Source organism: Calidris pugnax, unplaced genomic scaffold (genome assembly GCF_001431845.1).
Source record: "Calidris pugnax isolate Ruff unplaced genomic scaffold, ASM143184v1 scaffold216, whole genome shotgun sequence".
Taxonomy (NCBI): domain Eukaryota; kingdom Metazoa; phylum Chordata; class Aves; order Charadriiformes; family Scolopacidae; genus Calidris; species Calidris pugnax.
The window spans coordinates 1,095,848-1,117,553 of NW_015090954.1; the positions used below are offsets into that span (position 1 = coordinate 1,095,848).

The 21,706-nt window shown below is 42.5% G+C and overlaps 1 protein-coding gene across 2 annotated transcripts in view; it reads right to left on the reverse strand.

Moving 5' to 3' along the window:
* The window catches only part of PLPPR1 (phospholipid phosphatase related 1), a 138,766-nt gene that overhangs the window by 33,857 nt on the left and 83,203 nt on the right, over nt 1-21,706 (reverse strand). For both annotated transcript variants that reach the window (XM_014952006.1, XM_014952005.1), the window contains exon 3: nt 694-882. In XM_014952006.1, coding sequence (XP_014807492.1) covers nt 694-882 — 189 coding nt within the window. The remainder of the gene's footprint in view (nt 1-693; nt 883-21,706) is intronic.

Sequence of the window (21,706 nt, forward strand, 5' to 3'; positions counted from 1 at the left end):
TGTAAAATTTGCAACTTTCTGCACAGAAAATGGAAAAGGGCCAAAGTTTTGCTAATCAGTTGCTGCAATAATCTCTTTGTAATTGTATTTACTCAGCTAATTGAATATTTTCATCTGCTCAGAACAGCTACACTGCAGCTTAGTGGTTGGACAGTAAAGAAAATCAGGTAGAAAAAAGTTAAGTGGATATGACTGCCAAAACCAAAGAGATTACAAATCAAAAGCAAATAGCATTCTTATTTTTCTTTGTATTGAGCAACTTTCTACTCATCTAAGCCTTTTAAAGCCATTCAATAGTCCTTTTAATATAGCAGCAAATAATCCTGGATATACTGCATGTCCGACCCAGGTTTTACTTCAGCTTTATCCTGTTTTCTTATTTCCAGTAATACACCACCTTTGCATTAGAGCCTCTCTGGAGCCCAGGCACTTCACAACTAATCACTGAAGTGAACAAGCTATTGTAAAAGGCTTAACAAGCTCTAGCCCTCAATCTTGCATTGTGATTACCTCAGAATAATTACTTCTGGAGATAACTGATGAAGATCATATTAGTCTAAGGCAAAACAGAGACCCGGCTAAGTGTAAATCAATTACAGCTGAACAGAGAGGAGAGGGGACAAAGACATTACAGGACTCTCGCTATTATTTATGGAGCGGTCGTGGAGAATCCAAGTCATTCCTTATACTTACAATAGCTGTCGGAGTTGAAGCCAGCACGCAGTAGAGCACAAGAGGTGAAATGAAGCTCTCATCCTCTGTTCCGGGATACGGTTTCATCAAATTCCCGTCCTGGCAGAAGAAACCTTGGATATGCACCTGGAAAGTATCGGTGCACTCGAAGTAGTAGGCGAGCAGCACAGTCCCAGCCATGATGACAAGCTGAAAATACAGCATGATCACACAAGAGACGTTAGTTGCCTTTTTTTTATTATTTTTTTTTTTTTAACAGGCGAGGCGGCGATGCCGTGGAGCTACTCGAGCCCCGCAGAGCATCCTCCCTCCATCGTCACCCCGGCAGCCCTCGCCGTGACAGTGTGCCAGCCTGTGCTGCTTCTCCGCGGCCGCTGTGCAACATCTGTTACATAAACCTTTTTGGCAAACGAGGCTAACGAACGTCTCGGAGAGGAGCGGGTCCCTGCCGCGGCTCGTGGAGGGACGGGAGGCTTTGACAGCCACTTTATCAAAGGGCATGTGAGCGTCAACGGCGTGCGTGGCCACGATCGATGAAAGCCAGCAGGACGAGGGGCAGGAGCCCGCAGCGACAAGCTAAAACCTGTGCACAGTGGTAGGGAGCTGGAAAGGATGACTACAAAAGGGTAAAGGAAGCTGAAGCCAAAATACATCCCTGCTGCGGTTGTAAGCCCATGCTGGGGAACGCTCACCCTGCGCTGAGACAGGGGAGCCCTCCCTGTCCCAGGGGAAGACTCATCCAGAGGGAATTGGGGTTGTTCAGTCTGGGGAAGAGGAGGCTGAGGGGAGACCTTATCGCTCTGTACAAGTACCTGAAAGGAGGCTGTAGAGAGACGGGGGTCGGTCTCTTCTTCCAAGTTACAGATGATAGGACAAGGGGTAATGGCTTCAAGTTGCACCAGGGGAAGTTCAGGTTGGATATTAGGAAACATTTCTTTACTGAAAGGGTTATCCAGCATTGGAATGGGCTGCCCAGGGAGGTGGTGGAGTCACCACCCCTGGAGGTATTTAAGAAACGTGTAGACATGGTTCTTCAGGGCATGCTCTAGTGCCCAAGATTACTGGTTTGTGGTGGGGTGCTGTGTGGGTGGGTGATGGTTTTTTGTTTGGTGGTTGTTCTTGTGTGTTTAGGTGGTGGGTGCTGGTTTGTGTGTGTTGTCGGGTTTTTTTGTTTGTTTGGTTGGTTGTTTTTGTTTGGCTTTTTTTACCTGAAAGGAGGCTGTAGAGAGACGGGGGTCGGTCTCTTCTTCCAAGTTACAGATGATAGGACAAGGGGTAATGGCTTCAAGTTGCACCAGGGGAAGTTCAGGTTGGATATTAGGAAACATTTCTTTACTGAAAGGGTTATCCAGCATTGGAATGGGCTGCCCAGGGAGGTGGTGGAGTCACCACCCCTGGAGGTATTTAAGAAACGTGTAGACATGGTTCTTCAGGGCATGCTCTAGTGCCCAAGATTACTGGTTTGTGGTGGGGTGCTGTGTGGGTGGGTGATGGTTTTTGGTTTGGTGGTTGTTGTTGTGTTTTTAGGTGGTGGTTTGTGGTTTTTGGTTTTTTGGTTTTTTTTTTTTTTTTTTTTTTGTTGGTTGGACTCGATGATCTCAGAGGTCCTTCCAACCACTACGATTCTGTGATTCTGTGAATTCTGCCTCCTGACACTCACCTTTCCTTGGAGCTGCTGCTTCAGAGTAAAGCTTTAGAAGTCTACTCAGAAACCCTGATTCCCTGAACGATGGGTTGGGTTTACTGTGCACTGACTGGCTTCCCCATCATGGGCAGCAATCACAGCTGCTTTTGAAACAGGCTCTGGCTTGAGTCTGAATCTTCATCTTGGCACGTATAAACTGCAAGGGGCCTTTCTTGCCTCTTTTTCTACGAGTTTGCTGCTGGCTAAATGAGTTGGTTGGAAAACCTCAGCTATCAACTTATTTGTATATATCCACAGTCGCTACTGTCAGTGTCTGCATCAGCTTCCCACACTGCTTCAGCAACACGTCTCCAACGGTCTCCTATAGGTTGTCACTCATCTCACATCATGCAATTAATTGGATACACTCATTCTTGTTCCCTCTCTGCCAGACTGCAAAGGAAATCTTACGTCCCAATCCTCATCCTTTACAAAAATAACAATATTGATTCAGGAACTACGACAATTGAAGGATCTGATTCAGAATTCTCTTTGTAGAGCTAGTGACTCCTGGCACTATTACAACAGTTGTCACATATCAAGTTATCTTGCCACACCATAGAAAATAATAATAATAATAATAAGGAAAGTGAAATAGCAAACTCCTGAGTGGCTTATTTTTAGTATTTTGCCTCCAAGATTTCTGCTTCAAAACTGTGTTGCTGTGAGATTATTGAAAAAATAGACCTTTAAGAAAATAATTTTGGCAGCTCTGTCTCAAAGATACACTTACAAGCTATCCATGCATTCCTCTGGTGTAACCTTGCACATATGCTCTAACACACAAGACAGCCAGTGAAGTCATTGTACATTTAAGTGGGTGTTGGACTAAAATTAAAAAAAAAAACCAAGAAATCAGAGAAACCACTGATGGAGGTAGCAGATCACAGAATCACAGACTGGTTTAGGTTGAAGGGACCTACGGAGGTCACCTGGTCAGCTCCCCCTGTACAAGCAGGGACACCTTGAGCCAGTCGCCCAGTACTGTGTCCAGACAACAAGTATCTCCAAGGATGGAGACTCCTCAGCCTCCCTGAGCAACCTGTAAGATAGACTTAAACAGGGCAAAGTGAAGTCAAAGATGAGAGATTTCTGCACTCACCGCTGTTTTTTACTGTCAAAATTAACAATATAATTTTGTAGCCAGATTCCAAAAAACATGGATTAATTTCACCCTAGAAAATACAGCCTGGGTTGTTTAATGTTTTTAGCTCAACCAATTAGCTCTCCGGATTCAAACATCAACTTCTGCTGATTACAGAATTATGGTACGAAGTGAAATCTATATAGACAAAGCACATAGCCACTTTTTAAATACTTAAGCAAGTAGGAATTTACATAATCATTCCCCAAAAGATGCATATTCTCTCTTTCTCCAACCCTGATTTTCAGCATGCATGTAATACATCAACATAAAATGTTAATCAAGCATTTGTTTTCTGAAGATTTTAGCTTCCTTTTGATGATTCATTAACTTTAGGATCCAGAACTTTGAAATCTAGTGCCCCACAATGAATTCCAGATAAGCAAACTATGTATGGTCAGCAGAGGGCAATTGTTCTCTGCTGCTCCTTCCTGCTCACACTTCTCCTGTGGCCTGCAGTGTCCACTGGAGACAGCTGGAACTGGCTGAAACCTTAAAACATCTAGTCTCTTGATTTTTTCCTATGCAATATCTACCTCTAAAGGTGTGCAAACAAATGTATTCTCACGTAATTTTATCTGGATTGTACAATAATAACTTTACATTTTTGTACATATGTAAATAGCTTTACATACATACATATGTAAATAGCTTTACATTTACTGCGAGAGTACTCAACTACTTAAATACTTAGCTGAAAAACTACTTACTTTTTTCAGCTTTCATTGTTTATCCTGATATCTTCAAGACCCCATACCTGCCCAAAAGGATTTATTTTTTTTTAACAAATGTAAAGCAAGATGCTGTTATTTGTGTATTCCCCAAAGACCTTTGCAGCATCCCGGATGAGTTAGTGGCATTCTTTGTAAACAAACACAGTCCTGTAATTAAGGATTTAGAAGGCCTGAAGTCCTTGGGCAGCTATAGATCTCCCGATGAACCTTGGGCAACTTGGTTTTATAAATTAACATCAGAAGAAGGCAATGAGACTAACAGCACTCTCTACCTGAGATGCCCAGATAAACATGCTTGAGATTACAGTATGCCTGGATAGAGAGGTATTTAAGGTCAATTCCAGCACTTCATATGCCCAGGGCTCTCAGAAGGAATCTCACCCACCCTTCCTATCCCAAACACACCTTCAGACATACTTTAGGTTGCCATCACACACCAGGGATAGAAGAGGAGATGGTACAACACAGACAGATGGGTTTTGCCCTGTCACTGGGAAAGGGAGAAATCAGGTACTGAACTTACAACTTTATTTGGGTGTCATATGGGAAAAAAAAATGCTTTTCAAAAAAATGAAGTTTTTTGATCTAGAAAGAAAATTTCACTTATCCCAAATGTGCGTTCTAGCCAGTGGGTGTACAATTAACTAACCTTCCCCGTGCCAAATGCTGCCTCAGTGCTGCATGAAAACACAGCTCCTGCATATACAACACAGCTCTAGCCTGACTTACATCAATACCGACCTACAACACCACGAACACCCCAATAATAATCCCAATCCTGGTCACAGTTCAGTTTCTGTGGGTTTTTGTTTTGGTTTTTTGAGAAAAAAAAATATTATCTGCAAAAAGAGATCTGAATTGTGAAAATATCAGATTCTGTAGGTGTCCACTGTCTCAGGAAAATAGCAACAGCAGACATCAGAAATTAGACCTCCAGCTGAACAGACCCTACCACAGTCCCATGATGATGAGGGATGATGTGAGGTACAGAAAGGGCAATCCAGCTGTTACCACAGACATGAGCAACATCTTTGCTGCTCATACAGTCAGTGAAGGCCTGACCCCATCTGACTGACACGTTCCTGGGCCTCATATTGACTATTCACTGGTCTGAGCACTTCTCAGCAAAAGGCAACAGAAACATGGGGAAGTCTTCCTTTTCCCTTCCCTTCCCTTCCCTTCCCTTCCCTTCCCTTCCCTTCCCTTCCCTCTCTCCTCCACTTGGTGACTATTTATTATATTATATTATATTAAATACACAAAGGTGTATTTAATTTACCCTGACATATACCATAAAAATTCCCCAAAATTTGTTTTGATTTACTGGTCACAGATGCCTCCATCAACTTCAGTCCCCTAACCTTTTCAAATTTCTAAAGCTAGGAGCTAAAAGGACAAATGCACCAATCCCTGATTTTCATAGCCATAGTCAGTTTGTAGCAGATAACGACTTTGCCTTTTCTCCCTATTTTCAATTTTACAGTCATCGAAGGAAACAACAAGAAGAGCAGGTAGGCTGACTTAAGATACCACGCATCCAGCTACGTAATTCAGAAAACACAACACAGTTTAACACTGACATTTTGCAGGGTTTATTTATTAATCCCTATCAACTCATTTCCTTGAGTTTACGTGGGAAAAATAAAAATGCTCAATAATTCACTTTAGAAAAGCAGCCAATGAATAGAAGTGTCTAAGGTGCTTAATGGCCTCCATTACCAGAGTATTTAACCATGTCATAATCCTTAATATTTATCATCACTACTCCATTGTGAGATAAGAAAATGCTCTTATCACCATTTTACAGAGAGGAGACAAAAGCAGAGGAGATAAAACGACTGCCCTGGGGTCAGAGTAGAGCCTGTGGCACAGCCAAGATTTACCTTTCTTCAGGACCAGATTTTTCTGGATTAGTCAATAATCTGCACACGAAGAAGCTCAATGATACATACTTAGGTCCCGGTTCTGCAGGAGCTCATTTGTGACAGGGTTAAGGAAACACACCATGTGTCTGATTCAGCCCCATTTAAAAACTCCTGCTTGATTTTAGATCATGCTTGACAAGCTGGACTCAGGCAATTGGGGTGTGTTTTGGGTTTTTTTTCTCAAATCCAGCTATTTAAACTGATTAATTCTGCAGCACTTAACACCCCTCCCTCGCCACACCATTAAATTCTATGAGCCCACACTGATTCTGTCCTTGCAGACCTTACTATCACCGCATGGCCCTGCTCCTCTTCAAGTTGTGGAATCAAAAGCTAAGTTCTGTGATCAAAAAAAAAAATCACTTTCTTAAGTATCCAAGAAATATGAAGCAAGTCTTGCAGTCATCTTGGAGCGACTAGTAACTCAGAGTATTGGTGTAACTCAGAGCCCACTGCACATCCAAACCAAAATTACTACAACACCAGACGGTGGGACCAAAGTCCCAGACTACACACACTCTCTTCCTTAACAATAATTGGAAGATCTTTTTATTTTCTTTCTTCCTGTTACCCACAGAAAGGAGGCCCCTGTTTTGCAGACAAGAAAGCAAGAGGCCAACTCCACCCGGGAAAGGGAAATAAAGCTGTGAAAGATGGAGATTAATGTTAAAAGACACAGGGGGAGGCAGAGCTTTGTGATCAGCCTGTTCTGAAGACTCCCCAGAGCTCTTCATGGAGGAGCAAGAAATTGAGGGAGAAAAGGAAAAGACGTAAAAATTTCTCTTATACTCTCTAGCCACACATCCTCTATGTCCTGTAAGACAGGCGTGTGGCCACTGCAAAAATCTCCTTTAGCTGCATTCTTTGTCACTCATATAAATCACATTGCAAATTCATATGAATGAACTTGTAAACCCCCAAGTACCGCTGGTATTTATACATAAATAGGTAAATTCTTTCAGCTTATCAGCTTCCCCACATGCTACTGATAATGTATCTTACAATGCCTTCAGTGTGCATGACTGATAATTTGAAAGCTGTTCTTGCATACAAATGACAACATAAAAGACTACATTTTTATTTCTTCTGAAATAAACCAAGTCAGTATTTTGCAGGAAGCGTTCCTTACCAGACAGTAAATAATATTGATGGATGAAATACTTATTGATACCCTTGCTGAGTTTACTTGTTTCCAGCAAGCTTCAGTGAATTTTAGTTCATGAACCCGGGGAGAAATCCATGAACTGAAACTGCCATGATCTTGCTCAGCAGAGCACCACAAACCTGAATGAGTGTTTTCAGCTCTAGACACACATGCTGGGGCTCCAAGTTCCATACGTTTTAATCAGATTTCTACCTCCCTTTCTGAATAAACTCTAGTGACCAATTATTACGCAAAGCCTGAAAAATTCTGGCGTGCTTTTTTGAGCCAGGTGATGAGAGCATGAGTCTTGGAATAGACAGGCTGGAGCATCCAACGGTCATGGCCTGTGTGTGTCATGAAACCAGACAGGTGAGCTATGGATAGGACTCCTGAGCTACTGCTGGGGAATTGCTACGAGTGTGTCTTTGCTCTCTACTGGATAACACCAGAAATATTTAACGGTGCATCCCAGACTGTTTTTCCCAGGGATGTGTCCGGGTCTTTCTCCGTGAAGTAAGCCAGGCCGGTTTTCCTTAGAGATGGGAAACTCCATCCCGCTGCAGCAGAGGGATGTTAGGAGCACAGTAAATTGGAAGAAACCACATGGGCTGTTACATTTCATGACCTAAGTCTACCTTTCTAAAAGCAGCTCAAGCCTGTATCCAAAAATTACTGAGGCTGTTTCTTGAAGTACCCTGATCAGGGTGAGGCCTCAGAGACTCATGCGGCTTCAGCTGTCAAGATATTTTTTGTAAGTGCTGTCTCAATTTATTTGCAGCCAATTGATACCCACTTACTAAATCATCCTTCATCTGATATGGACTTCTTATTCCTAGTGTTTGTACCTGACATAAATAGAGAAAGAAAACATCTCATTAGTTATATTTTATTTTCTTAAGTAATCAAATTTCCTTCAAATACTGGATTAAGAATTACAGATTCCTGGAAAATATTGGATTTATATTATTATATGACAATTTTACTGAAATTTTTTTTCACAGTATGTCTCCGGGAATTTTTTCAGGACTCCTGAAATCACCTATGCTGAAAACCCAAGTGTAACTTCTTAAGAAACGTCTACATTTTCACATTCTAGAGTGGGTAAGTGGTAAGGAAAATGCTGAACACCTTCTCAGACAAGCCTATCCTTCCAAATAACAATTAATTAGAGGTCCATCTGATCCAGATGTGCTAACAGCTAAAAGGCCTGTTTTCACAGTGAGGTGTGAGGGTAGTAGGTACCTCTCTCCAATTAGCATTAATGGCACTTAGCAGTGTGAATTCTTCAGGGATCAACAACAGACTTGGTCTCCACAGCAGTTTTTTAAGCATCTGTTCTGTATACCATTTTATCACAAATGACATGCCTTAAAAGGTTTAAGCTTCACACTTCTGTAGCATATCCAGGTCTGTAGAAAGAGGAAGACCATAAAGGCTCTTACAGCCCCGACCTCTGTGAATTAATGTTTTTAATGGATGGTAAGGATCTGGCCGACTGCGTAATCTTTTAGGTTGCTGAGGGATTGTATGCAGCAAATAATCTACTTTTTATGAAAATATTACCAAAAAAAAAAAAAAAAAAAAAAAAAACCCCCAAAAAACCCCACAAAAAAAAAACCCCCCCCCACCCCCCCCCCCCCCCAAAAAAAAAAAAAAAAAAAAAAAAAAAATCCAAAAAAACCTAGAAAGCATTGATTTGATTTGAGTTGCCTAATGGGATTTTTTTTTTTTTTTCCTTCCCCCTCTCCACGCTCTATCTGATCGTTTTCCTACAGCCCGAAGAGACTGGAAACCACAGAGAAAAATAATCAAAGTGCAGCATGTTTTCCCACAGTAGGAATGCATGTTAGAACTTGCAAGTGGCCACGAATGCCAGAGCCTGGCCTCCCTCCTTCCCTCCTACGGCTTATTTTGCACAAAAAAAAAAAAAAAAAAGACAAAGCAGCTAGAGGAATGTGTAATGAACAAATGTTTCACTTGGAGACAGTAAGAAAAACAACCTATATTGGACTTCCACTTAATGGTAAAATTCCAAATGCATAGTTTCATTATGCTGAATAACCACAAATTGTCTGAAAAAATACTAATGCCAATGAATGACCTTTCTAAGCTGCCACTCTGCAGAAGTGTTTTCTCTCCCCCGCCTCTTACAACTGACTTTGCAATCTGATTCCAAAATCAGCTTTCCTAAGCAACTGCAGCACACAATAGTCATGGTCTGTTCTTAGAAGAGCCAATTACAGGACACAGCTTTGTTACAGGAGTTTTTAAGTACAGCCAGCATGGAGGCACAAGCTAGAAAGCAGGTCCAAGGGGTTATTAGCACACACAGGCTTTTGAAGCTGGGGCTGTGCAGAAATCAGAGAGGTCGCTGCAGAGCTTCTTACAAGTCCATTTCAAGAGCTAATTGCATTGTTTTACCATTTTAGTAATTAAGTTGGAACTAGGTATAGTTTATAAAGCTGAAGACACTCGTAAACAGGAGAGGACTTTACATCTTCCAAAGGCACTTGTTCCAGGAAAGTAAGTTTTGTGACCATGGCCTTTAACAATACTGACATGTGGTTAAAAACTGCTTCAGCCTCTTTTTTTATGCAACAGTCCTTGAAGAATTTCTATGTGCTACACTAAAGAAACTTAACGTTAAGAGCTCATCCATAAAAAGAAGCCTGATCTCTCCAGCTCTAGCTGTGTAGTTAGAGCAGTACAGTTCTCCTAAGGGCAGCAGAGACTCAAAGGACTAAAAATGCTGTAACCATTACAACTTTTTCGTATGTAGGAAGTGAAGTAATTAACAGCATGAGGCACCTTGATTATCAGGTGTAACTCAATCCACTCTGCACACTGCTGCTGCCCTCCCAGTTTAAAGCAATGTTTTTCAATCTATTGATTTATAGACCCTTATATTTTATCAGTGATTTTTCTGTAGTAAATTTAAGTCTGCTTACTGTGACCCATGGATCAATCACAGGCTGAAACTCTCAGCTTGAAGGGAAGAGGGACACCTACCCACACACTCTCCTGTGTATTGTAACAGTGTCATAGTTTTTAGGTAGCCAAGGTCTGAGTATAAAAATGAACCAAGCCTGAAGCACCAGAGATCTGTGCATTTGCTCAGGTACCCAGGCAGGACAGGAACAACCAGAGAGACTGGGTCCAGTTTGCTGGATGCAGCATTTGTTAGCAGACTGATGAAGAGCTGGCAGATTTCTCAACACCAGTTGCAGGGGTCCATTACAAGCTACAATCCTCTGGTGCTCCTGCTAGTTAAAAAGATATTTTTCTCCTGGCACCTGTCTTTTCCAAGTAAATAGTCCTCCATGTTGACACAAAAACCTAGGCTGCACATGATGGTTCCTCTGACATCAGCACTGAAAGCTGTGTAAGCTTGAGAGGAGACAAGGTGCCATGCCAGATGAATGCGCCACATGATACTGCCCCGCCAAAAAACCTGTGTCTTGAATTTTCCTAAACCCACTGAAAACTGATAATGACTTTATCAACTAAAAAAGATAACTGACATCAACAGCACTGTCCTCCCTTCTCTATCTGACATACCCTACTTGATCAGCACACTTCTCCTTTGTGGTGGAGAAAATCCAAGAGATGAACATACTTTGTTTCAAATCCTGGGCTGCTGTCTGTCTCTACCACAGGAGAAATGGGTGTGCAAGCATTTGTCATCTCATCCTGTGCTTGTCCAAGAACCACATATCTGCTACTAAACAGACAGTGGATGAATGATTTTGTCGTATTATTTCCCCCCACACTTTTCTCTCTTGTAATATGTGACCATTGCCTCTGTAAGGAAAGGGCCCACTAATTTAAAGACTATTAAAAATGCTTTTATGAACAACAAAGGAAAATTCTTTATAGATCCACTATGCTGTTTCCCAAGGCTGTTGGTAATGGTGACGCTACCTGGCCTGTTGAAGAGCCCACCAAAGGAAAGCATGTACGTCGTAGGCCTGACTGACTGTCCTCTTCGCTTGTATGTCGAGCTACGTGTAAAGTGGGTACTTCCCAACTGGCCCTGCCTTTCTCTTAATTCTTCCTGTTAGTGACTTGAGTACGAGAAGCTGTACACATGTGTGTAACCCAAGGTCTGTTTTTCAGCTGTGCAGACCACAGGCTGACGCATGGCACCCATCAGATCCTGCCAACAGACACACAGAAGTCAGGGGTCAGACAGCATTCCCACTTCTGTTTTCATGGCAAGGCTGCGACACCATTGAAAACTGCTCCACAGTCTCCTTTTGCTGATAAAATTTAGTGCTTTAACACTACACTAAATCTGCTGGCCTTTTCCCAGACACTCCTCTCTATTAACGTTCCGGTACCACGACATACCTGCAAAAGTCTCACATATGGATGACACTGCTGTATGAAATGCCCACACGGCTAGGAGCTGCAAGTTCTTCTCCCTTCACAATGTCTCCAAGTTCCTGCTGAAAGGGAAAAGCTCCCAATTCCCTGCATTCATAAGGCAAGCTATGGATGACTGGGAGTAGAGCTGCCATGGGCAGATATTGGCTTCCCAGCAGAATGCCTGATCTTTGCTGGGGACCCCTGTCCCAGCTTTCACCCAAGGGTTTGTGGACCCAATACTAAGTCTTGTAGCAGCCTGACCCTGCTCCCACTGTGTTCATCATGCTGGGCTACCTTGGGAACAGCCTCTTTACATCAGCTCTGCCCATGAAAGGCTGAACTCACTCCTCCTTGATGCTCGAAGGGGACAACATAGGTCTCCTCACTCTCTTCAATGGGAATGACACTCAGGGGTGAACGTCCCTACAAGCTTTAGGTGGTCAGCCAGTGCTAAGGACACTCACACAAGCTCCTATGTTCCTCGGAGAGACGGGGAGATGCATGGACAAAGAGGAAAGACTCAGTAGCACAGGTGTTGGAAACTCGAAAAAAAACCCAGTGGTGTCTTCTTCATGACTAACAGCAAATGAAAAGTGGTGGCTTGAAGGGGGAGGAGATGAATCCCCAGCCCTCTTACAGGATCAGGTAATACCTGTGTTGCCGTATGCAAGAGAGGCTCTATAAAAATCAATGCTAATGATATATTTTCTTCACCTAGAAAACAGATAATAAATACTGGGAAAAGGCCTGTCATTTGGCTCCCCCTAGTATTACCCTGAATAGCAATAAAACTATTCAACCTCTTGCAAATTCTCTATTTTGGCAAGCTATATTTCAAATAGAATAATGTGCCACCTTTACAGAATGTTAAAGATTCCTTCTCTCCTCTAAGATTTTGTTCCTATGAAGTCATTCAGATTGGACATTAGGAAAAATTTTTACACTGGAAGGCTTATCAAGCATTGGAACGGGCTGCCCAAGGAAGTGGGTAAGGCACCATCCCTGAAGGTTTTCAAAAGGTGGGTTGACGTGGTACTCAGAGACATAGTCTAGTAATGTGGGTGAGTCTTTTGTATAATAATATATATATATATATATATATAATACTGAGCTTGATCCAAAGTAGATCTTTGGGGGCTTATCAGCAGGGGGCATTAATGCAACATTCAATTCCAAATGCCAAACTACCAAACAACCATGCAGTGTGGTTTATGTTTTTAATATGTTTCGTTCCTCATCTTTATTTTTCAAAAGATCATCTCATTTTTTAAAGCAGAGCTGCAATTCCAGGCCATTTCCTGACAGCAGCAATTTGTTTTAATAACCTATTTCAGGCTTCATCTTGATTTTAAAAAGAAGTCTTTGTCCCTGTTTTATATAGTTTAAAAGATGAGAGGCTGATTTTATGGTCAGTAAATTTTCAGCCAGCTATTTCAAAGGGGATTATCTCCAGCAGGAAGAATAGGTGGTTTCAACACCGTGGAGGATATTTGATCACAAACATCAGTTGCTCCCTGACATCAGATAATGCACATTTGAGGAAATGATGGGCAACACCCCACTTCCCTATGGTTGCACTCTGACGGTAGCTACTGACCCAGAGAAGAGAGGTATTTCCAGGAAGCATTTTTAAAATAGCAGCATTTTCCCCTCAAAGTGCCCATTTCACTCTCCACTGACTCTGAGGGGAAAGTAACCACAGTGATAATTTAAATATTCTGTTACGAAGAATGAATCTAGGTGTTCATGCCAGCAGGATTTTATCTTGTGTTAGTTTTCCTACACTAATAAACAACAGAAAGAATACATGTTTTTTCCTAAACCTTATTAAAGACAATTCACAAAGCCCCTCTGTCAGAAAGTCAATCTAGCAGTAAGCTGGTGACTGAAGGGGTCAGAATTAAAGAGGAAGAGGTAACTGCTGCATTGTCTCTGCTCCTTGGTCTTATACTCAAGGATGATCCTCACTCCTTACACCATCATCTTGTTCTTACTCTCTTCACTGTTAGCAAAAAAATTATTGAATCTGGTCCGATCTTCTTGCATTAAAATCTAAGTGTCATTTACAATAGTCCATAGTACATCCATATGTGTAACATAAAGAGCCATTAATTTAAAATTTCAACATTGATTACATTCCTTGGGTTAGCATTGTAATTTTTTTTTCCACAATAAAAAGCTGGAAACTTAGCTAATGTTTTTAAACTAAAGTTGAGATTGTCACATCATCATCTGACTCCAGGAGTAGAATTTTTAAGAACAATGAAGAATAGTTTTAAATACACAGTAACACTGGGACTTTAAGCAACATTCAGATGACACCCACATTAAGGATGTGGATCATTAAGCTATTTGTCTGCTATGGTAGCAAACTACCCTTTAACATGACTTAGGTCTTGCTTTCAGATCCAAACCCTCTAGCTTTGGCTCCAGCATCTTGGACACCCTGCTATGTCCCACGCCTTTTCTCTCTCGCATACACATCCTGTAATTCACTCAACATATTTTCCTTGGGTACATGCAGCCTGCTGCCTTCGTTATGGCAAAACTCAAGTTATGTGGTAGTAAAACAAAATGTGTTCCTCAAACATCTGTAGTAATAAAGGCCTTCTGAACTTCCTGTGAAACTGGTGGTTACCCTCTGTGTGTGAAAATTAAGACTCCTCTCTTAGGAAAACCTGATACTTATGCTATAATTTTCCTTAAAGACCCCAGAAACATGGGGTAACATTGGGTCTGAGAGCCTTCCTGATAAATCATAGAATGTGTTGGGTTGGAAGGGACCTTTAAAGGTCACCTAGTCCATGTCAGGATGAGATTTATACAAGCAAGAGGAGAAAAGAATTAAACTTCTATCTGTCAAGAGGAAGAATATATCAGATTATTTTTATTTTTATTTGTATGTGAAGAATGTTATCACCACTACCAAGTGTTATTAAAACCTCCAATCCCCACGTATAGTATGTATCTTCCCTTGAGCAGGTCCCATGAGGATTTTCAGCAGGTGGCATTAATGCTCTATCCAGTTCCAAATGGCACACAGCCACAAAACTGCTGCTTGCAGCACTTAACACCTTAAAATGATCAACAAACTATGGCAGAGAGTAAGTAATTTTCTTAGGAGAAAAAGGCTGTGTTGAAATGGCATCTGTTCTGAATGATTTTTTTAGCAACAGAAGCAGAGCATAGATATATTTTGACTACTCTGGTATTAAATTAGAAGAAGCCAAGGGCATCTTTTCTTTTAAATTCTTTTGATTTCCCCATCAAGGCATATGCAGAATCAGCATTTTCAAATGAAGAGAACATCACTGAACTTTTTAGTGCTCAGGCATGTACCAGCACCAATAAAACCTATACAGCACCTCCAGCGACTAGAACAGCTGCTTCTTTTCCCGAAACAGCCCTGTAGATGTTTCCCCAAGTTTAAAGACTTGTTGTTGCAACTAAGAGAGAGAGGAAAGGGAGAGATACAGAGGTGACATGATCCATATGGGGCTAAGTGAAAATGAGTTACACTGCAGGACTGGTTATCCTGCATATCTAGGGCTTGCCTAAAACGAACAGTACAAAGTCATAGAATAATAAAATGATAGGATGGTTCGGGTTGGAAGGGACCTTAAGATCATCCAGTCCCATCCCCTGCCCTGGGCAGAGACACCTCCCACCAGACCAGGTTGCTCAATGCCCCATCCAGCCTGGCCTTGAACACTTCAGGGATGTGACATCTACAGCTTCTCTGGGCAACCTGTTCCAGTGTCTCACCACCCTCACAGGAAAGAATTTCTTCCTAACATCTAATCTAAATCGCCCCTCTTTCAGTTTAAAACCAGTACCGCTCATCCTATTGCTCCACCCCCTGATAAAGAGCCTCTCTCCATCCTTCCTGTAGACCCTAGAATCAGTCATATTCAGGACTTTTTAAGGAAGCTCTTACTGACTGTATGAAACCCAGCATCTAACACACAGTAAAAGCAAGCATCATACAACCATCCGCTGCTAGAAACAGGTGCTTTGGAAGAGCTTGTTTGGTTGGAAGAGTCGGAATATTTGTCGCTGACTCTAAGCACAGGCTGAGTTCTTTGCATCTCGGGAAACTGCCTGCAGGAGGGTTAGGAAATAGGAAACAGGCTGTCAGGATGTCCTCAAAGAACTGTTCTCCAAATTGTGCTTCAAAGGATTCAGTATTTACTCCTCTAAAAACCAAGGTTCTGTTCAAAAATACAATGGATTACCATCACTGAGCCAACCAGGGCTTCTCTCTCCTACTCTAATGATGTCGTGTCTCAGCCTCCCAATGGAGGGAATGTTTTACAAAGGTTTTATTAGGTCCAGCATCTCAGCACTAACTACACTAAACTGCTTCCCTGGGGAGCGAATTCCACTGGGCATATATCTGGAAAGCAGATCTACCACCAGTTATCGCCTCATAATGGATTTCAGCCTGTCTTCTCCAAGCATCCTGATAAAGCCTCACAATGTTCCTACGTCTACAGGGATCAGCCACAGCAGCACAGGGACTCCGGTAACGCACAAGCACCCACACGAGGTATACACCACGGTGTGGATGGGACAGGACAGGACAGTTCTCCTCTCATGACATCTTTAGTCATGAGCAAGACACTGTGTTCAGGAACAGGTTGTCTGGATACAGCTCTGCAGCTTGCTTTTCACCCTGGATCTACCTCATGGTCTGTTCCAGATTCAGAAATATTTGAATCCATGAAACTTGATGGAATACTTAAATATTGCAATATGGCAAAATAACAAAAGTCTTGTAAAGTTCAGAGCAACTCCAAAAAGTGTGATGAGAATTTGATGTTGAATTTTGTCCTAACTTGAAACGTGTCCTTCTGTCAACGGCCTCTTTTGAGGTTGATTCTTTTTGACAGCAGTTCATAACCTGGACTGTACTGACATGAATCATCCACTGCATTAAAAATACTCCAAAAATCTTGTCATAATTCATTATCTGCCTAATTTCAGTAACCAAAGTACAAAATTGCACCTTATTTAGTTTTGAAGTACCACAGTCATTCCATGCAAACTACGGATTTGATTGGCACACCCACACATTTCATTTGCATGAGGCTGTGTGCTCCAGAAGTGTCCAATACAAGGACTGCCCTGGAAAGCTGAAATGCTGCCCTTGGCTAAAACAACTTCCAAGTTGCCGTACAACCCTGAGAATGGTTCACTGACTGATGGTGTTTCACTGTACAAATGGCTCATAAAAGCTGTTAAATCTGTCATGCACTCTAAAGGCATTTTAATCTAACGACTATTTTCACTTATACAGAAGCTGCCAGGAAAATCTATTCCTCAAATGACAAGAAGCAACAGATCCTGACATGACACAGGATTCTGGCACAACAGACTAATATATCTTTTCAGTATGCTTTTCATGATTGCTCTGTGGTATCTTCATGTGACATCTTTGAGCAAAGCTGTTCACTGAGAGATGCAGGGGTATATTTTGATTTCTGATGTGCCCTTGTAAGTAAAGAGGAAGCATCTTTCTGAAGGTTGAAGGGACGGACAGTGGGAAAATCAGATGAAAAGGAGAACTAGGACAAAGCAAAATACAAAAGGAACCAAGATTTGAAGAAACTGAAAACCAAACCACATCAAAACACAATACTTACTTTCCCTGTTCTTGTTTTCAGATCGTAAACTTAAATGTTAATGATGGATTGGGTGACATTTCTAGCAAAACGTCTGAGGAAAGTTCAAGAGAGAAAGAGTCAGGAGGACACTTTTGCCCACCCTGACTTCTATACAAATGCCAAGGTGTGCTACAGCTGAATAGCCTTCTAAACAGTAATACATGAATAATAGTATAATCATTCCTCCCATTGAATAGTTGTTTATTCTTGTCTCCAGTGCATCTTTCTTTACCTGAAGATCATTCCTGGACTGCAGCTTGGAAGAAAGGAGCTCCCTTCTTGCAGACAGCTGCCATAGGCCATTGCCTCATCCACACATTACTCTTCCAGGAAGACCAAAGAAGCCATAAAAAGCTCCTCATCAGGCTGACAGATCTAAAAGCTGCTGGGATCGTATCTGACCAAAAGGAAAGGTAAGCTGTTTTCCCGTCCCCAGCAAACCCTGCCTTGCAGGCTCAGGGAAGCACCTCTCAAGGGAAGGAAACTGTGGATGGTTAGGAAGACCAGCTCCTCAGAGAGCCCATCTTCTCGCCTTCCTCACACTGAGAACACTTGCCAAATCTGCTCTCTGCTCAGACATTTTTTGCCCATACTTTCATCTCTTTTGTTCTGGTCATCAATCTGCCTGTTAGGAGAGAATCTCAATCAGAAACCAGACCCGTCAGGCTCTTAAAAGATGTCACTTTGGGCAACGCAATTGCTAGTAGAAAGGAAGCCTAACTCCAAAGCAAACCAGTCTATATACCCCCATTTATATTTTAGTGAACATGGCCGGTAGTCTTGCCAAGTTAGAGACCTGTGAGGTTTTAAATAACAGCAATAACTTCTATTGTGCTCTTAGACAGAACAAACTATTGTTGTACAATATTTCTCAACCCAGAAAATCCCACGGTAAACGTAAAGCCTCAGAGAAGCCAAACACCTAGACACTGTACACTCTTGGGCCCCTTTCTGCTGCCTCTGAAACAAATGCTCTTGTTGCCATTGATTTTGAAATGTGTTAACAGCTGGCTCTTCCTCTGAAAGCTTAATTAATTATGGCAGTGGTCTGCGTAGATTTTGGGGTTAGAAATGGGCAAATAATGTCCCAGCAGTGTGTGCAGAGAGAAGAGGCTGCAGTCAGAACCCTTGGCTACAGCTGCCTTTCTGCTGCAGGGGCTCTCCCTCAATCACACTGCTGGGAACCCAAGCTCGTACCAAAAAGGAACACATTTTATTGCTCTTTTGCCGAGTTCAAATCACTGGTCTGTTAGGAAGAGCTTGATAGCCATTCAGATCCGTGCTTTCCTTGCAGTCAGAGTGCTGACTGTGTGTGGTGTGCCTGGACTGTTCCTTTCCTTCATAAATGACACTCTGATAGTTTCATCAATTACAACAAATGACAATTTCAAATTCTTAGCCTTGCTGCCAAGTTCTTCATTTGTTATTATTAACTACTTCTGGCAGCAGTCTCTCTAATACTCTCCCTCTAGTTCCTATAGTGGCATGGCACTCTGACACATTTTAAGCATCTGTTTAATTCTCCTTTTCCCATATGCACGAAAACACCTCATCACATTTTTAAATGACTAATGCTTCCATATTCCTACTCTGCTACCTGCTGAGGAAAAGAAGAAAGGAAAAGGCTGAGTAATTGTGTTTCAGAGACAGCAGCTTTACAGATGACTGCATTTGTTTATTACTAAAAAGTATATTTAAAATGTTGTGCCAGTGCAATGGAGCTACAACTTGATGAATGTTCAGTTCTAAGAGAAAACTACTTTCTTTAGCTATGAAAAAAATCTGTTGATAGTTCAAGGCCACTAAAAAAAAAAAAGATTTAAAAAGAAGACGTGAGTATTCAACTATCAGCTACTAGTTTTCTCAGACAAATCTGAGACAGTAACGTCTCAGACTGAAGCAAAAGTCAGGATAAAAGACTTCATATGCAGATACTGAGATCCTGACCCTAGCCAAAGAAATAACTGTAGACCAGAAGCTCTGTGCCTTGGTTTCCCCATCTGTAAAACTGAAATACAGCCCCCCCTTATCATCCACGTGTTACAGTAGTTATCTCAGCACCAAGGAGACCTGGTGAACAAGAGAACAATTCTGTGGAGCCACCGGCTACGAACACATCTGACCAAGGTGCCAGGCCATCATCTATAGTTCACAGAATTGTGGGGTTAGCATGTACCTCTGGAGATTGCCCTGGCTAAAAGCAGGGTCAGGCAGAAGAGCTTGCCCAAGTCCACGTCGAGTTGAGTTTTAAATATCTTCAAGGATAGAGGCTCCACAAGCTCTCTGCACCACTTCTCCTGGTGTTCCATCACCCTTAAAGGAAGAAGGCTTTTTATTCTCTTAAATGCAATTTCTTATTTCAGTTTGTGCTCACTGCCTCTCATCCTTTCACTGGGTACCACAGAGAAGAGTCTCTCTCACACTGGGGAGTCCAGCACAGCTCTCCAGATGTATCTCAGCAGTACTAGGCAGAAAGGCGGGATGATCCCTGCTGACCTGCTCAGCAATGCTCCTCCTGATGCAACCCAGGAGGTTGCTGGCCTTCTTTGCCACAGCAGCACATTGCTGTATCATGTTCAACTTGTCCACTAGTATTCCCAGGTCCTTTTCCCTTCACAACAATGAGATCAGTCACGCTGAATACTCCCAATTGCTTTCTTGTCCTTCATGTGTTTAGAAGTGGCTTCCACGATAAGTTGTTCCATTGCCTTACCAAGGACTGAGGAGAGGACTGAGAGGGGCACTGAAGTGCCCTGGATCATCCTTCTTTCCTTTCTTGAGGATAGCTGTGTGACACTTGTTTTATTACAGTCCTCAAGAACCTCTCCCTGTCACCATGACCTTCCAAAGATACTCAAGAGTGGCTTGCAGTGACACCAGACAGCTCCCATCTATGCATCCTGTTGGGGTCCATGGACTTGTGTCTGTCCAGTTTGTTTAAGTGTTCCCCATCCTGATCCTCCTCTGCCGAGGGTGGCTTCCTTGATTGAGATTTTCCCACCAGTCTAAAGGGCCTGGGACTTCTGCAGACCAGTCTTACTTGAAGCACGGAAGGCACTGAACACCTCTTAAGCTTTTCTGTGTTCTTTGTCACCAGGTACCCTAACCCATTTAGGAACGGCCTCAAATTTTCCCTAATCTTCCTTTTGCTGCTGATATACACATAGAAACCTTCTTGTTGCCCTTCACATTCCTCATCTGATTCAACTCCACCCGGGCTTTGGCTTTCCTTATCCCGATCCTGCATACCCAGATGGTGCCTCTGTATTTCTCCTGGGTCACCCGTCCCTGCTACTGCCTCTTGTGTACTTCCTTCTGTGTCTGAGGTCAGTCAGGAACTCCTTGTTCCTCCTGTTGCCTTTCCTTGATTTCCTGTTCATCAGAATGGACTAATCTTGAGCTTAGAGGCAGTGACCTTTGAAAATCAGCCACCTCTGCTGCATGGTGCTTCTCTGCAGGACTGTATCCTATGGGATTCTTCCCAGCAGTTCTTTGAACAGGTCAAAGTCTGCTCTCCTGAAGTCTAGGTCTGTGATCAGGATTTTTGGCTTGCTCCCTCTTCTCACAGTCCTAAACTTCACCACCCCATGGGCATTGCTGCCAAGGATGTCCCTGACCCTCACATCCCTGACCTTCACATCCTGCACAAATTCTATCTTGTTTGTAAGTATGAAGCTTAGCAGTGCATTTTACATCACCAACTTGATCTCCTGTGTTAGGGAGCTGTCATCAATGAACTCCAGAAACTTCATGGATTGCTTGGGCTCTGCTGTGGTGTCCCTCCAGCAAATATCAAGGGGGCTGAAGTCCTGCATGAGGACTATGTCTGTGAAAGTCAGACTTCTCCCAGTTGTCCGAACACCTCATCTACTGCTTCCTGGTCAGATGGTCTATAGCAGAGACCCACAACAAGGTCACCTATTTTGGTCTATCAGCTAATTTTGACTCTCAAGCTCATCAATAATCCCAAGGCAGATGTGTCATGTGTGTCAGTCACTCCCCTCTATAAAGAGCAATTCTCCCTTCTTGCTGTCTCACTTTGTCCTTCCTGAAAAAGCCCGTCTATCCATGGCAGCACCCTAGTTCTGTGAGCTACCCCACCACATCACTATGATACCAAGGCAATCACAGTCCTGCACACAGACCTCCCATTCCTCTCATTTCTTTCCCACAGTGTGTGTGTTAGTGTACAGGCACTTCAGAGAGTGTGACCGTGTATTTGTCCCTGGCCTTGAATATTGTCAAAGCCAGAGTGTGCAATCCTGGTCTTGAATGTCCCCCAAACTCTGCAACCTTGAAAGCTGGTCTCAAGCTGAAACACCAAATCCAATAATAAATGACCATAAAG